This window comes from Enoplosus armatus, chromosome 17 (assembly GCF_043641665.1).
Source record: "Enoplosus armatus isolate fEnoArm2 chromosome 17, fEnoArm2.hap1, whole genome shotgun sequence".
NCBI lineage: Eukaryota > Metazoa > Chordata > Actinopteri > Centrarchiformes > Enoplosidae > Enoplosus > Enoplosus armatus.
This window is the reverse complement of record NC_092196.1, coordinates 6,514,538-6,532,565: the sequence shown is the minus strand read 5'-3', so window position 1 is coordinate 6,532,565 and position 18,028 is coordinate 6,514,538. Positions and strand designations below refer to the sequence as shown.

The window sequence follows — 18,028 nt, the reverse complement described above, 5'->3', positions numbered from 1 at the left end:
GGGTCGAGGTTAGGGTCAGGGGTAGGGTTAGGGTCAGTCTTGAGGAAATATGAATGTAAGTCAATGCAAAGTCCTCTGAAGTGATGGAAACACGACTGTGTGTGTGTGTGTGTGTGTGTGTGTGTGCCTAGCCTCTGGAAGTGTGTGGTGTCCGGCGAGCCGTTTCACTGCTTATGTGGATTTACTGTGTCCTGTAAACAAGCTGGTGAGAGGGTCCATTGTTCCGCCAGCTAATACTGCAGCCATGCCGTTAACCCCAGTGCTGCTAAAGAGCCAAATCCCTCCAGCCATTATCCCTGCCCACCCAGCTCTCCTTGACCTTTAACGGGCCGTACCGGTGTTTTGACCTCCTGTGTGCTATACTTTACATTCCTGACAAACATTTTTTAAAGCATATCATATAATTTTAGACAAAGTAATGCATTGACTTGAACTTGATTTTATATCATATCTGTGAGCATAAAAGCAGTTCAAACGTTCAACTTTTGCATAAAGTCTTCCATCTTGTGGTATTCAAATGCTCGTCGGAAGTTCCAACATCCAAGAAGTAACTGCCTGTGAGGGACACCCTCTCGCTACTCAGGTGAACAGTTCACCTGTATTCTTACCTAACTTTAACTTTTTCGCTATGCTAGAGGCATCGCTCTAACAACTATTGGATGGATTGCCCTGACATTTGGTACAGACAGCCATGGTCCCCAGAAGATGAACCCTAATGACTTTGGTGATCTCCTGACTTTCCATGTAGCACCATCATCAAAAAGTTTAATATATACTTTGTTTTTTGACCAAACACCTGCAAAACTAATGACATTACCATCTGCCTCAGCTGTACTTTGTATTTAGTGCAAATTAACAAATGCTAGCACACTTATACGCTAAACTAAAACATTATACCTGCTAAACATATTAGCATTGTCATTGTGAGCATGTTAGCATGCTGATGTTAGCATTTAGCTCAAAGCACCACTGTGCAGAAGTACAGCCTCACAGAGCTGCTATAACATGGCTGTAGTGTTTCAGTGTAGGTGATTATTCATTCAAATATTGCTCCACTAAATTAAGATTCAGTTTGGTGGTTATGGGTGTGCTGGGAGTAACTGCTAATGTTGTTTACAAGCTGTGCAGCTGAGTTGACCAATTTTGCTGTCATCCATTATTATGAGTCGACTCCTATTTACAACCTTCAATCAACCTTCAACACAGATTTTGGAACAAATTAAATCAATAGATTCACTTTTTTTGGGTGGGGACAAAGTTACACATTGAATTTAAATAGACACTTCCAAACAGCAACCTTTTAATCCAAGAAGCCACTGAAATCTCACTTTCCACAAGAAACTCTCAACTTCACTGCAATTTGAAAACTGATTTTAAAGTCTGTATGTTGGAGGTTTCCACAGACACTTGAAAATGTTTATGGAACAGTTTTCAAATTAATTGTCGACAAAGTGAATATTTCAAGTGCTTGCTAACAAAAGTTAAATAATGGGACCGTTTTTACTTGAACGACAATTGATATTATGGACTTATTATGGAGCAGTTAAATAATGGAAATCTCTCAGTATAAATAAGAAATGGAAAGCAGAAGTGTAGGAGGGTTAATGTAGTCAACTATGAAAAACAACAAGCTCTTTTGAACGGAGAGATTATTGATGAGAACCTACACAATTGAGATTTATTTGTTGTTGGAGATCATGTGGGAGGGGAGAATAACCATAAAAAAGAGGACTTTCTTTTCTCACAGTAATAATTTTAATTTCTACAGTATGTAGTGACGTTGGAGGAGCTTGAACGGAGGCATAGATAAATATCTTTACTTGTACTACTTTTTGAGACTAAATAAAACAGAAAATACTAATCCAAAGTAGTTTAAACAGCTGGAAGTGTATAATTATTTGAAATGGAGAGAATAATCATAAAGAAACAAACTGCATTTCATTGTGACAATTTATTTCCATGTCATGATATCTTATTATCCTATTGCCTTTCTTACTATGTTTATAGTATTATTGTCTGTGTTTGTAACTCACAAAAACATATCAGACATTATTAACTACCGCAAATAAACATAAATAACGAGGGGAATTTTCGTTCTTACTCATGTAGGATACTGTCATTAAAATAAAAGCAAAACCGAAGGTCTGAAGGATTCCATGGAAGAAGCTGATCCTCACGGGCACGCCCACGCTTCCCAGACGCGAGCACGTAAGGTTATACCCGTTAAGGACATGACGTCAGTACGTGCTTGAGCCTGCCCGAAAATGTTCTCTCGTGTTGTTGGATTTCGAAGGAGCGCAGGACTTTGCGATGAAATAATACATTTTTACCCGTGAAGAAAACAAAAACAAACCGCATGTTTTTAAACTGAAGTTATTCGCCTTCCCATTAAGTGGAGAAACTGTGTTTTTGGGAGACTCCAAGGGGAAGTTTGTGTGATCGTTTTTCACGGAGTGATGTCGAATCCTGGGACTCGGAGGAACGGGTCCAGCATCAAAATCCGACTGACAGGTAAAAAAACGAGACCGAAAGAAAGCGCTTACGGTGCATGTTTTAAATGGAGCCTTGTGTGTTGCCCTCACACTGCTGTTGTAACGTGTTGCTATTAGCAAACCAAACAAGACATCACGAAGTGTCTTTCAGGCTCTCGGCTCTGCTGTTTGCCCAAACATCCGGTTTTTGTGTGGCAAACACAGAAGCACAAGTGCTAGCCTGTTAGCTGAGATGCTAACCAAATTACCGAGAGGACAGTCCAGAAGCTGTTCACTATCCTGTGGGTTTCACGGCTGAGACAGCAGACTAGTCGGCTGCTTTCGGGTCATTGGAAACCCCGACTCATGAAAGCCACGTTCAGAAACTTTAACGATTGCTAGCACTTGCTTCATAGCCAGCTAGCGTTAGCTAATAGTAATACTGTAGTTAATGTTGACCGCTAACGCTTGCTAGCTACACCCATTTTTTGGGCTGACCAACCGAACTCATCGCTTGACCTGAATGCGACGAGCTCTGTACCAGGGATGAAGGCAAATGTCGAACTACAGCCTCTCTGAAAATCAATCTGTCGGTAGATTTGACATGCTAGCCTAGATTACCCGTGAGTATTGACTGGCATTTCGCTGCTGTGTCAGCTGCAGCAAGACAAATGTTTGACTCGTTGAACTTACTCAGGGAAGCTTGACACGTTTGCTCATTTTGGGCACCGTGTACTCAACAGAAAGATTTTGTTCGTTTTTGGGTCAGACTCTCCTCTACAGGGCTCACATGAGTCTCTCTCTGTCTAACACACACACGCACACAGCTGGAACAATGGTTTTTACTGTAGCTAATGTAACCCCACTGGGCACCCAGGGGCCTCTATTCAAATGGAAATGACCCCTCTGTGCCTCTGGGCAGACGCCTTGTCCTTGTTCTGATTCAAAACTGAGCAAACACATACCATAATGTGCTTGCTGGTAGACTAAATATTTCTTCATGTGGTTTGTATGGACCAGTGCAGGAGGGCACATCAAGTGTATGCTTGTGATGGATGTTTTTTTTTTTGGTTGAAGTGCTTTCCTTAATGCTGTCTAAAAATGTTTATTTTCTTACTCTGTTCCTATTTTTTGAAACTTGATTTCAAGAGGGCAGAGCAGGCGTCAAAAGCATAACATACACACAGCGAGAGACATAAATGAATTATATAAATGTCGGGACAAAATTTAAAAGAGAGATTGAGAGTAAACCAGATTAGAAAGTTTTTCTAAACAGTAACAAAAATGGCAAAAGGTTCCCTGGTTCCAGCTTCTCAAATGTGAACATTGTCTGGATTTCATAGTCTTCATTGATAGTGAACTGAAAATCTTTGAGTTTGGACTGTTTGTCAGACAAAACAACACATTTGAAGACGTCACCATGGGCTCTGGGGACGTGTGATGGGTATTTTTCACAATCTACTGACAAGTTATCGATTAATCAAGTAAATAATTAATGGGTTAATCGAAAATGAAAATAATCCTTCATTAGAAGAAACAAGGCCATAGTTTGAAGAAACAATACACACAGTGATAGTACCATCATCCATCAGTATCATAATATGTTCAGTACTAACACATTCAATATTTAGAATTTCTTCTAGTGAACTGCAGTACAGTATCAGACAGTTGTTTCAGATGAGTCGAGGTGAAAGAGAGCAGAGAAAGTGTGTATGGATGTTTTCGACAGTGGAGGGTGTGTGTTTGTGTGTAAACCAGTCACTCATTATTTCAGCTAGGATGCAACAAAGGTTATTGCCCCTGACTGTGCCCCGCCCCCACAGGTATGAGTGGAATTCTAATTGGGTGAGGAATGTGCGATGAGCCAATGGGAGAGCAATGCTGCCCGGCTGGCCAGCTCTCTGTTTAGTCTGTCAGAGAGAGAGGGGTTGTTTGGCCTACATCAGAAAGGCCTGTGTGTGTCTGTGGCAGGGACATAGACACAGACCAGGCAAGTCTGACACTGGTTCAGATTTCAGAGACGGCGTTGGGTTTATATGGACATGTTTTAGCTAGCCAAGAAGTGATTGTTGTGTCTTTCTGTCTCTGTTTTTCTTTGTGGATAAGTTAGCTGAAGGAGAAGTGCTCTAGGTATAAGGAAATTGACATTATCTTTAGGTTGTGTGGTCTAGTGAGATGTGAATGGACAGTATTAGACTTTATCGAGAAACACTTGCTGAAAAAGCCTTTTCCCGTCTGGTTTAGGACTTTGTTTTGAACCTAAATACTTTTTGAAATTGTGTATCAAACACTGTCAAGTACTGGAAGTGGGCACTCAATGCTTGGTCGGACTCTTAGTGTTGTTTATTATTCAGTAATTTCGTTTATTTTATATTGTGTTTTTATTTAGGATGTCCTGGGCAGCATCAACAAAGCAATGTTTTGGTATTACCGAAACTTGGTACTTGCACAACATCAAACATTTCAAACAACACCCGGCCCAATTCTGTTTGTTGGCTTTTAAAGAATCTTTGTTTCCCTAATGCTGGCAAGGTTTGAATGCAGGACATGGTCCGGATGATGAAAAATGCAGGAAATAAATAGGTCAGAAGAAAAAAGGGTGCTTTTGATTGGAACTGAATGGGCTTTATTGTGATAAAATGCCATGTAATGGATGAAAGAATCAATGATTCAGGAGGATAAAGTTAATTTGCTCATGGAAGCAACACATGCTGCTCAGGTTTTCGTGCCAGGTAGTCGGATTGAACGCAGACTCGCCCGTGAGCCAATACAGGGCAGCGTCAGGACAGCAGGTGACTTGGGATACTCTCAAGAGGGGGACGGAGAGAGCTGGAAGCAGGGCAGAGAAGTTGAAGAATGAAGAATAACTAAAGGGTGGGGGGGGAGCAAACAAGCAAGGGACACAAAAAACAGCTAGAGTGTAAGAGAGAGAAAGAGAGCGGGGAATCCTGCTTACTTAGGAAGCATAAGCACTTCTAATCCACTCACTTACTGAGACAGCAGCATGTGCAGAAACACACACATACACTCACAAAAGCACACAAAATAAATGTTGAGAATGGAGGGATGTGACACCGTTGCTCAAACAAGCACATCAATGAGGCAGATACCGCCCGAAATGATTCAGTTTTTTTATGTTGCTTATTTAACTACCGGCTTGTGACTATTAAACCCACTTTTTGTGTTTGGTGGCAGTGAGCGCAGAGGCCCGTTCGTCATCCTCCTGTGTGTTGGAGTGGCTGGTGCAGGGCATGTTATTAAGTAGGTGAGATATTTGCTCACGTGCCCGCTGGCCGCTGCTTTTGTTTTTGGAGCTGAGAGGAGAAGGTTACTCAGGAAAGACATCGTTGTAATCTCACATGGGGAGGTCACTCTTCCTTGCACCTTGTAAATCGGTTCGTGCACTCTGAAACAGGTCTAGTCAGTCCCAGAAGGATCTTAGTAGTCATATTTTTTGGGCTACATCAGCGGTCACGATTATATTATGCACCTTGGCATCTTTTCCTAAGAACCATACCGTTATCTGTGATTTAAGAAGTTTTAATGAGCTTCTGAGCTCCTACAGTTTTATGGTTCCTGTCATTACCTGAAGAATATCAAGTACTCTCTGTGGTTGAGGTGCAAGTGTAGAGCAAAATTGCATATCCTTGAAATGTTTGTGGGAGATTGTTGACTGTGCTAAAAACATGTTGTGACTTCAGATTCCTAGAGGAGCTGCTAGCGTGGCACAGAAGCAGCTCGGTTTTTCATCATCTCCCCTGAATTGTGTCTGCTTGTTCCCTCAAGATTGGATGAATAGAATTGTTCCCCCGCTGGCTTTCTGCAGCTCTCAGGTTGTTAAAAAACAGAAATGCCAAAAAAGAAAGCGGCAATGGGGAAATTGAGAACCAGCTGAGCTGTAACTGTGTGTGTCTTTACCAGCCGTGACCTTGGCAGAATGAGGAATTTCCTGAGATGCTGAGAAGGGGTCCTGTCACACATTCACTGCCACAGAAGAGCTGGGGGGGGGTCCCTTGTCTCTGGTCTCTGGTCTCTGGGAAGAGATTGGAGGGTGAGAGGGGTGACAGTGACAGAGGAAACCTTCCTCCATTGCTTGTCTGAAAGAGGAAGCAGGGGCAAATTAGAAACTTGATTCTTTCACTGTGTCTGTGTAGAAAAGATGAGGTCTCGGTGTGGAATGTGTGAGTCAGGAGGAGGAGGGATGGAAGGGGTTGGCGAGGCAGAGGGAAGGATATCCTGCAGCCATTCTCAATGGGTTAATCACAGGAAATAAACCAGGCTATGCCAGACACATCTACACCACCGCACAGTCACCACATCCTAAACCACTGGCTGACTGACTAACTTCCTAGATGGCTGTCTGGGCCAAACCAAACCATGCCAGATTTTAATTGGACCTCAAAGCTGTGATAACAGTTCAGGTAGTGTAGAAAATCAGTTAGGACCAGTTTGAATAGATCAAGAGATTCTTTTGTTTCTCTCAGCCAAGACAATACCACTAATCTGCATCTCCGAAATGTTGCCAATATAACCCCATCATTGATTAACATAGATTGTATTCAGGGTTGCGGTTAACAATTATTTTCATTGTTGATTAATCAGCAGATTACTTTTTTTGCTTAATCTGGTTATCGTTTTCTCAGAAAAGTTATTATTCATTTTTCAGTGACTTAAAAAGCTTGAAACGGCGAAAGGCAACTAACCACACTCACATTGATGGCTTGTAAAATGACCAAATGATTAATTGGTCAACAAGTGGTTTCACGTGTCATTGTAATGCCAAATTTAAAGCTCTGGTAGAAATGCACAGGAGGAAACGGAGCCTTCATAAATTCAATCACTCCTAGCCTGCATCACCCTCGTCTAACTGGATAAAGGTGATTGACATGCTATCGTTACCCAGTCCGCCTCATTGGTCAGATGTGCTCCAACTTATTTTGTCTTGAAGGAGAATAGCAGAGAAATGGGGCCAGAGGTATTTCTAAAACATTACTGTCTCATTCTCCCTCTTGTGTCTGCCCACTAAACATGGCGATTTATCTCAATGACCTGTCAGTCAGCGTGAGTTCATGAAAGTTACCTGCCGTAGCTTTAAGTGAAGAATCCAAATGGTAATTAAACACCGGTATATACGTGCGCCACACGTGTTGGTGATGCATCCCGTGGTTCACATAATCATTCAAACACAGATGAGATGTGACACTATAATGAGGCATTTACATAGCTGCTCTAGAAATATGTTCTGCTGCATTATACAGTAAAGCTAATCATCAGGTTTTGTCAATCACATAGAAACAGGAAGGGTTTCTTTGTTGATGCACCACACTGACATTAAACAATGTCAGTTCCCAACAATGTGCTTAAAGGCCTATATTAGAACTAGACATAAAGACCTGCAGTGTAAATATTATAGTTTTCATGCCAGCTACACCTTATGTTGTAGTCCCCTTTCGAGTGCATTACATCAGAATACAAACATGCAGCTTGTTTTTGTTCAGTGCCCACACTGCCCTATAATCAAGACCTTTACTTGTGACTGGACATGATTGTGTTTCTAAAAATGGGGGTATTGTGGTTCAGTTGTGTTTTTTAGTGTTACAGCAGTGCTCATTGAGCTGATCTAGAGTGTCATATGCCAGCTCTCGCACCATACATTTGTCTGGCGAACAAACGGCAAGAAATTGTACACACACCCACCCACACAATAAACTAAATACACACACTTAGAAATTCACAATGTCTGGGTCAGCATGAGATGCATAAAGATGATGTGGCAGAGAAGGCATTCTGCCACATTCACTGTGTGTGTGTGTGTGTGTGTGTGTGTGTGTGTGTGTGTGTGTGTGTGTGTGTGTGTGTGTGTGTGTGTGTGTGTGTGTGAGAGAGAGTGAGTATGTGTGTGCAATGACACTAGGCTATACTTTACTGCTCACTCTTGTCTGCATGTTTTCCTGCTCATTTCCATCCTCTGGCATTCATATATTATCCTAACCAGCGTTCTTCCTCCTCACACAGTTTGTATATGCACCAGCAGACATTTGTATCAGCCTACACACTGTTAAGATCATTTACATATTGTGTGTGTGGCATTTTGTTCATAATGATTTCATCTTTTACAGTATTATGTGCCAAGAACCTCGCAAAGAAAGACTTCTTTCGTAAGTACTTTTTTTTTTATTGTGTTCATTTTCATGTGCATGACTCTTACTTCATGACGATTGGTATGATGATAAGATAATGTGTTTCAACAAAGGTCTGTGTGTGCCATCAAAAGCAACTCTGTCAACAAAGTGGCACTGGGGTTGCTCAGTTGCAGTACTGTGCACATGATTGTATGCATTTGCACTGCGCCGTCACAGCAGGAGTAACTGTGTTGACCTGTGATGGCACCATAATAACAAGTTTGGCTGGCTAGCCTGCACACACGGCAGCAATTGACCTACAATCAGTTTGTTGGTCTTAGGCGGCATTCAGACAAAATCCAGCGTTGCATTCATTTTGAATGAGGGTAGTGCATTTGGGCTGCGGTGGTGGTAAACGCAGCGCTGCTGTGGCAAAAAGTTGAGACAGATTCAGCGCGACGCAACCCGACATCACGGTGGGGCGGCCAATCACGCAGGCCGCCAATCAGATCAGAAGATGGCCAAGAAAAGAAGAAGCTTGTTTACCTTTTACCGAAAGTAAATGTGTGTTTTTAATCTGTTGATGGGGACAGACGATCACAAGCCGGCATACTAGCAGCCCGAGTCAGGGGTTAAAGTTCCTCTTCTTCTCTTTAGTTGTTTGGTGAACTGCTTTTAAGTGCATTACCGTCACCCTCTGGATTGAGTGTTAAAGTTAACGCCACACAAACGGGCGACGTAGTGTCACTCCCACACCACCGCACAACCCTACATTAATCACCGCAGCCTAAGACTGCCTGGATGGTTTCACCATGCTGTGATTAAATCGTGCATTCCAGATACTGTTAAATAACAGTGACAATCAAATAGAATACGCTGTTATTAGGTTAGAGGTTTTCAAATTGCAGGACCATTTCAGTAAGGGCACAGATACGAAGGAAACATCTGCTAAATGTCTGCCGTAATAGAACACTGAGCTTTGTTGTGGAGGTAGTGTTATGTGCAGTACTTAAGCCAATTGAGATATGTCTAATACTTGAATGTTATCTTTTATCTTGGTGATTTAATGTTGTGGATGCAAACAATTAATTTAAACTGTGTGCTTGCAGGCCTGCCAGATCCATTTGCCAAAGTTGTGGTAGACGGATCGGGTCAATGCCACTCTACAGACACAGTCAAGAGCACACTGGACCCCAAATGGAATCAGCACTACGACCTGTGAGTCTCCTGCACCGCACACGCAACTAATGCATTGAATCCATTTTTATAGATGTGATTATGTAATATTTTCTCAATTGTTCAGTTTTTTTATTGAAATGATAACGTTGTAATAAGATGGATATCTTCTTTGTTCTTTGTTGTTCTTCAAACAGTCTTCTTCCAAGAAACAGGGGTTGCAAAAATGAGGGATTGTCTTTCAATAAGAGAAACACCAGACTGTGTTGAAAAACAACGAGTATCTTACGATGTGTCTGTTTTTCAGCTACATTGGAAAGACAGACTCCATCACCATCAGTATATGGAACCACAAGAAGATCCATAAACGACAGGGGGCGGGCTTCCTGGGCTGCATACGACTTCTTTCCAACGCCATCAGCAGGCTAAAAGACACAGGATGTAAGTCTGTCTTTTTTTTGTCCAGCCCTCTGATTTTAAACACGCATAAATGCACACATGCTCACAGATGGTAATCACATAAGAAAAGCTTTTAGATTAAATGCATTTTCTTTCTCCTCTTCTTCCAGACCAGCGTCTAGATCTATGTAAGCTGAACCCCTCAGACAGCGACGCAGTGCGGGGGCAGATAGTAGGTAAGGCTGGACACACATGCATTATTTGTACTAATTACTCCTCATCGTCCCTCTCGCCGTGTCACTTTCACTATGTCCATATTCTGCCTTCCCGCTCTGTCAGCCCTGTCATCTCCATGACCTTTACCACCTGCTTGTTTCCAGTGAGCTTACAGACGCGAGACCGCATCGGCAGCGGAGGCCCCGTGGTGGACTGCAGAGGACTGTTGGAAAACGACGGGTGAGTGTGTCACCAGAAATATACACAACATTTAGAAAAACAATTGCTTATTGTCACATAGTTAAATGTTTCACAGATTTAGAGAAAGATGATGAGAAGCCACTGCTTTTCTTAATGTAATGCAAATATTAGCCTGAAATGTAGTCAATTTCTAAGTAGGTTGTTTGATATTTTCATGAGGGATCGAACGCCTTTCTTCTAAAGCAATATTCCCACAACTCCATAGCATATGATTCACATCATTTTCACATTCCCAAACCATTCAGTGCCTCATGTCCTGTATGGACGCACTTGCATGGAAGTTTTTGTTCTGTTTCTACATGTGTTTATTCAGGTTCAGGTTTTATCCGTCTTATGTTAATGCAAAGGCTCTTCTTTGTCGTGTTGGGATCCCATGTGACCTTGAGACCCACCTTGGGTGCTTGTTGTGTTGTCAGATCAGTTCAGTCATGATTATAATCAGTTTGATCCTCTCCCAATCTCTTGCTACTCACAGTAAAGAGCAGTCGACCAACCACGTGATTCCAGTAAGACAGAAAATAGGACTTCAGTGATGTGTGTGTGTGTGTGTTTGTGTGTAGGCCTGTGTTTGAGGGATGTTTCAGCGAAGAGCCGCTTCCCTACTCGGACCCCACTGGCGCAGCAGGAGGCGGGAACTGTCGGCTTGACTCACCCAGTCAGGAGGGCCGTCTTCAGACGCAGCGAATCAGAGGGCAGGACTCCAGAGGCCATGGCCACACCCCTCAGAACAGACCTCATGGACACCAACCGCCTGACCTGCCAGAGGGATACGGTCAGTCAAACAGTCTGAGGGTCTATAATTCACACAGTTCTCTGACCAAAATGATGATGTTACTATTTATAAATCTCTCGTGTCGTATTTATAAAGTCACTTAACGTCTTTCTTTGTTTTCTTTTTAAAAACAGAGCAGCGAACAACAGTGCAGGGCCAGGTGTACTTCCTTCACACACAGACCGGCGTCAGCACCTGGCACGACCCTCGGATACCGCGGTATGACCCCACTTCGCTTCACTTGTGTCTAGTCTGAGCACAACCTGAAATGAGATGAACCTTGAATAAAACCCAACTGACAAACTGGGTCATTGCAGCAGCAGAGGAAGAGGACGTAGAGAAGAATATAACGAAAAGAAAGAACAGATCACCACACATGCATTATATTTTGGATTATACAGCAAATATACAGCGTCTTTGTAATACTATGTAATTTAAAGGATTATTCTATTTTTATGGCACGTTCAAGTTGAGAAACGTATTTAGAAATGTATGAAGAAAGGCCCCCACTTTCCTGTTGGCATCGCCTCATGCTACTGAACATTGACTGTAAAGGTCCGTGTTCTCCTTGTTTTGTTCTGCCACTAATTACACCAACAGATTTAGAGAAAATCCCAGGTTATTTCCCTCAGCCCTCGTGGTCTGAGTTCAGGTCAGTATGAGGGGTTAAGAACGTACAGTATGTAGGGTCAGAATGTTTGCAGACAGGCGTCTGGTTGAAGGCTGTAGTCTCAGTCTGGTTACTTGTTGCTGGTGCAGGGACCTGGCCAGTGTGAGCTGTGAGGAGCTTGGGCCGTTGCCAGTGGGCTGGGAGGTCCGAAGCACCGTGTCTGGCCGGATCTACTTTGTGGACCACAACAACCGGACCACACAGTTCACAGACCCGCGCCTACACACAATAATCAGGTACAGGCACGCATGCACACACTCGAAATGCCCTCCGAAATATATCCCTAATGGCAAAATCAATCTACACCTGGGACCCTGACACATACAAAATAAGTGGTTTCAAGACTAATCTGTGGTTAATCTAATCTCTCACAGCTGTAATGCTGGACTCAGACTGGTTCTGAACATGACCTACTAACAGTCATCAGCTCTGTTAATAATACTGAATCGTGTGATTTACAGAAATGTGGGCTTATAGTAGATTTAGCTGCTCTGAGTGAATGCACAGCGTGTACTCCAGTCTGCTCCTTTTTTTTTTGCTGCATTTCTGTCAACTCTTTAACTCCTGTCATTCTTCCCTCTCGTTAAATTGTCTCTTCCCTGTCCTCCTTTTCTGCTTCTTCCCACCTCTAGCCAGCAATCCCAAGCGAAGGAATCCTCCCAAGCCCCCCAGATGGATGTGGGGGGCGAGGAGGTGGGAGGTGGAGGAGTGGGCGGGGGAGGAGGAGGAGGAGGAGGAGTAGGAGGAGGAGGAGATGGAGATGTGGCAGCGCGCTATGAGAGAGACTTAGTCCATAAGTTGAAGCTGCTCCGCCACGAGCTGTCCTTGCAGCAGCCCCAAGCAGGACACTGCCGCATAGAGGTGTCCCGAGAGGAGATCTTTGAGGTGGGTGCAAACGTCAAACCAGGAAGGAGCAAAATGAAAGAGTCACGAAAGCTTCTGCTGAAAGAAATGGCAACATTTCTCTCCCATGAGCGGCACATAACCAGACAGCCATGCCAACTCTCTCAAACACATGCGGATACATTTGTACAAATGTGTTCACAGCCGCTATGAAAGCAGTGAGTGGGTAGTTCCTGTGAAGGTTTACATTCATACAGACGCATCCACACTCCTCCTGACTCACACACCAGTCACAGTCACAACAAACCTATTCTGTCAGCGTCTCTCTCTGGAGCACAAACACAGCACTGATAGTGCATATTAATAAACTGTCTAACAGAACATCACAGATCTAAAGGGCTCTGTGGCCACTCACCAATTATTTCTTTTGTGTGTGTGTGTGTGTGTGTGTGTGTGTGTGTGTGTGTGTGTGTGTGTGTCTGTTACCTTTCATGTTGTGTGTGGGTGTAGGAGTCATATCGGCAGATAATGAAGATGAGGCCCAAAGACCTGAAGAAGCGTCTGATGGTGAAGTTCAGGGGAGAGGAGGGCCTGGACTACGGTGGAGTGGCCAGGTAATTCGCTGTTCATCTCTGAGCAGTTCTGCGTTCATTGGAGGCTAATCCATTATAGTCAGCAAACTTGACCAAGCATGGTAGTTTGCTTTTTCATAAGTCACTTTTCTCTCCCTGTTAACTTAAGCTCAAGTGGTGTAGCTAATACATTCACAAGTCTTCTTTTATAGCTACACAAATTAGAATTATGATACAGCTGAGACTGTTAATTCATTGTTGTCTGTTGCAACAGGTGCTTAGGAAAATAAAATAAAGTAATGTAAATGAAAAATGTTGAAGAGCTGCACACTGTCCGTTTTTAGAGAGTTTCTTTTAAAGTGAAATATATATCACTAGAAATTCATCTTTAATTCAATCTTTAGTACTAACTGGAAAATCCCTCACTGTTTACAGAACTGACAGCTTAATACCTTCAGCTGTAAGAAGTTTTAGCTACATCTATTCAATACAGCTGCTAGTTTTAAAGAAGGACACTCCAGTGGACACACAGACTACATCGTGTAATCTACTGTTTTTCAGTTTTGTCATTGTTTCTTGATAATGATTGTGTGACCAAGTTTCTATAAGTTTTGAACATGTGTTAACAATGTGTTGGTTGTCTGTAGGGAGTGGCTGTACCTGCTGTGTCATGAAATGTTGAACCCCTATTACGGCCTGTTCCAGTACTCCACAGACAATATCTACACACTACAGATCAACCCCGACTCCTCCATCAACCCTGTGAGTACATGCAAACATGTACACATGAAGCACATCACGATTGAAGTGAATAAGGAGAATCTCTTTGACCCTATCTCTGTCTGTCTGTGTTACTTCCTTTCAGGACCACCTGTCATATTTCCACTTTGTGGGTCGTGTCATGGGCCTGGCAGTCTTTCACGGTCACTACATCAACGGGAGCTTCACTCTGCCCTTCTACAAACAGCTGCTAGGCAAACCCATCCAGCTCAATGACCTCGAGACCACCGACCCGGAGTTGCACAAGAGCCTCGTCTGGATACTGTGAGCAAACGCACCTGCACACACGCCAATCTGACAGCAGAGAGCTTAATTTCATACACTGATCGTATTGGCAAGTTAACTTATTTCTCACACTCTTTGTGCAGAGAGAACGACATCACTTCAGTCCTCGACCACACGTTCTGCGTGGAGCACAATGCCTTTGGGAAGTTCTTACAACACGAACTGAAACCTAATGGCCGCAACATCCCCGTCACTGAGGAGAACAAAAAAGAATACGTAAGGTAAGAACAGTGAGACACTTGTGCTCCATCTTTTTTGTGGGTGTTATCCAAACTGTCTTGTCGGCAGAAAGAGTTATTGGGCACAATACTTCTGCAACTTTATTACAGTGTATTTATTATATGTGTTTGTATTTTTCAGACTTTATGTGAACTGGAGGTTTATGCGTGGAATTGAAGCCCAGTTCCTGGCTCTACAGAAGGGATTCAGTGAGCTCATCCCCCAGCACCTCCTCAAACCCTTCGACCATAAAGAACTTGAGGTGCGTGTGTTTTCGGTCAACAATAAACCAGTGATCATAATGAAGTGGGAAAGCTAGAATAAATTAATCCATAAATGTGGCAGTGGTCATTTTAGTCTGATATATCCTGCTTCCTCTCCCTCTCCTCCAGCTGATCATCGGCGGACTGGGGAAGATAGATCTTGCAGACTGGAAGACGAACACCCGCCTGAAGCACTGCACAAGTGAAAGCAACGTGGTGCGGTGGTTCTGGCAGGCAGTGGAGGCCTTCAGCGAGGAGAGGAGAGGACGCCTCCTGCAGTTTGTCACGGGCTCCACCAGGGTCCCCTTACAGGGGTTCAAAGCGCTGCAGGGTGGGTCATGGACTGGCTCACAGACCACACACACTTACTGTACACACATTAGTTACTTTGTTCATTTGATGCTGACATTTGGTCCACTTATTTATCTGTCTGTATGATGGTTATACAAGACCTCTCACACACACTAGCAGCATTTCAGCTAAAGAAATGAAAACAATACCTGTTCACTATGTTTTAGCCTAATTATGGTACATTTTACTTGTGTATCCACATCCTAACAAGAACATATAGGACATGGAGTTGTGCAGAGATACTTGCACAGATACTTAATTTCCCATTTGAGAAGCTAGAAACAGCAAATGTTTGGCGTTCATTCTCCGTTGATTGACTAGTTGCTTCATCAGTGAACCGACGCAGCCGTAGATTCATTTATACATTGTTCCAATTATTGGCTTTACTCCTAATCCAGATTAAAGTCAGTTATTTTTGTATTTTTTGTATTTGCCGATAATGGGAGTCCTGATTCAACGTTTATATTGTTGGACACTCTCATAACTGCACATTGCAGACTTAACACACAGAAGACTTAAATTAATTTTTTAAAACACGTTTTATAAAAGTTCAAACGCATGTCCACACATTTTCAGAAGACACAGTTTAATGTGCAGTTGCAGTTACTCAAATGACAGTTGTATGCCAATGAAACACCTCGTTTATTTGGTAAACTTTGATGAATAGACTGTTGAGTGCTCCGTGCACCAGAGTAGAGCAGTGATAACTAGAATGTATGTGTGTAAGGTTCTACAGGTTCTGCAGGACCAAGGCTCTTCACCATCCATTTGATAGACGCCAACACAGACAACCTGCCCAAGGCCCACACGTGGTGAGCGCACATAAAAGAAGATGATGCAGACTTCTCTGTCTTTATTTGTGTCAGGTTTGGCGTCACTAATTCTCACCTTTCTGTCTCCAGTTTTAACCGGATAGACATCCCTCCCTACGAGTCTTACGAGAAACTTTACGAGAAACTGCTGACGGCTGTGGAGGAGACTTGCGGCTTCGCTGTGGAGTGATGAATCCACAGCCGAACCAACACACTCACACTTGCACTTGCACACAAACTATTTGACATTTTACATATATTACAGACATGTCAACAGAATATCAAGTATACGCAGAGTATACAGGAGCGGCCAAGCATCATAAGGACACACACGGCCTCTTGCCACCTCCTCACCACCGAACTGTTGGGGGTTAAAGGAGGAAGCACAGCAGGAGGGGGAAGAAAACACAAAAAGCAAACAAAAAAATAAAGTATTTTAAAATTTTTTCAGATGTTTTGAAGAAGCATTTTTATCCTTCAGTTTTAACAAGCTATGATGTCATTCTTCAGAATGTCTCCCGCCACAGCGACTTTGACTCCCGACACACTTGAGTCTCCGGACAGAATCAGCCAATCACATACGAGCCTGCGAACAGAGACTTTGAAAATCAGACGCGTGAAGAAGAACAAGGCGGAGACTGATTGTCTTTCTGTCTGACAAGCTGATTGATTGACTAGTGTTCATGCTTCATGTTTAACCACTGTCGTGTATCAGAATGTGTGCATGTACGTGTGTTTGTGTGTGCATGTGAGACAGTGCGAGTGTATTTTTGTCTGTGTGTGAGAGTGAGAGAGTGTGTGTGTGTGTGTGTATGTAATGGCATGGCACCCGGTTACGCTGTAAAAATGATCAAATGAGCCTGCTCCTCTGTTTGGTAACTTTTTGTCTCTTCCGTTTGTATCTGCGACCACTCTGATCCACTCTGATATTTTATTATTTATTACTAAGTGATTACTGACCAAGCTGCTATACGCTCTACAAAGAGCCCACACTAATCTCTTCATCACCCCCTCTATCAGAGTTGAAGGGTCAATTCACTTGCAATTCAAGTAATCCACAAAGTGGGTTTTATTGAATTTTGTTACATTTTTTTAACATTCATATTCTTGCAGAGAGATACTCTTGTCGGTGTATGAAATCTGTTGGTGTTTTTTGGTGTTTTAAATGCCATGTTACATTTAATTGATGTGAAAGGGATTGATCTTCCCAGCCCTAATTTTAAAATCTAACTCTACTGACGTTATGGAGAGGTCCGAGGGCATGGCCTGGATATTTTTTCAAAATGAGCCACGAGGATGGAAAGAAGGAGTCAGTTTCAGGAATTCTTCGGTTGTATGTGACATGTATAATAAAATCTCACAAGCCTTTCATACATGTTTCATCATCCATTTCACCATCTTTTCTTTTTTTTCTTCTTTGTGGCCCTGATGTTTCTCTCTGCCCGTCTCTCTTTTGTCTCCATGGCCTGAATGTTAGAAAGAGTAGTCATCGTCCTCAAGACCACCATGAATGAACAAAGTATCTTTGCAGTCATAAATCCTCCATGGGAAGTGAAAGAAATCAACAACCTAAATGTGGAGCGAGTAATGTGGGGGGAAAAAGTTGGGATCTGTTGTGGATTGAATATTGAAGACTGTTAAGCAGTATCATTTCAATCTGCGTTTTCTAGGTTCTGAGTTCACTGTGTAATGGATGCAAGAGTATTGTAACTTACTATGTACTAAACATTTATGAAAAAATACAATGTAAATAAGATTATATTAAAAGAAATTAAATTGAAAATACATTCCTTGTGTTGTGTGCATTATTCTCTGA

The 18,028-nt window shown here is 42.7% G+C and overlaps 1 protein-coding gene across 3 annotated transcripts; it reads left to right on the top strand.

Annotated features, from left to right (window-relative positions):
* Positions 1-2,456: 2,456 nt before the first annotated feature.
* smurf1 (SMAD specific E3 ubiquitin protein ligase 1) lies at positions 2,457-17,583 on the top strand. Of its 3 annotated transcripts, XM_070923923.1 has the most exons (19): positions 2,457-2,511; positions 8,591-8,629; positions 9,703-9,811; positions 10,077-10,210; positions 10,339-10,404; positions 10,549-10,624; positions 11,206-11,417; positions 11,552-11,636; positions 12,177-12,323; positions 12,720-12,787; positions 12,842-12,972; positions 13,441-13,544; positions 14,150-14,264; positions 14,368-14,546; positions 14,651-14,788; positions 14,928-15,048; positions 15,179-15,380; positions 16,128-16,212; positions 16,303-17,583. In XM_070923923.1, the coding sequence occupies exons 1-19, from the start codon at positions 2,457-2,459 to the stop codon at positions 16,400-16,402; spliced, it is 2,166 nt and encodes a 721-aa protein (XP_070780024.1). In that variant the 3' UTR covers positions 16,403-17,583. The 3 variants fall into 3 exon arrangements, with proteins under 3 accessions (XP_070780024.1, XP_070780023.1, XP_070780021.1); XM_070923922.1 differs by having other exon boundaries at positions 12,720-12,972; positions 16,137-16,212; XM_070923920.1 differs by having other exon boundaries at positions 12,720-12,972.
* Positions 17,584-18,028: the final 445 nt, after the last annotated feature.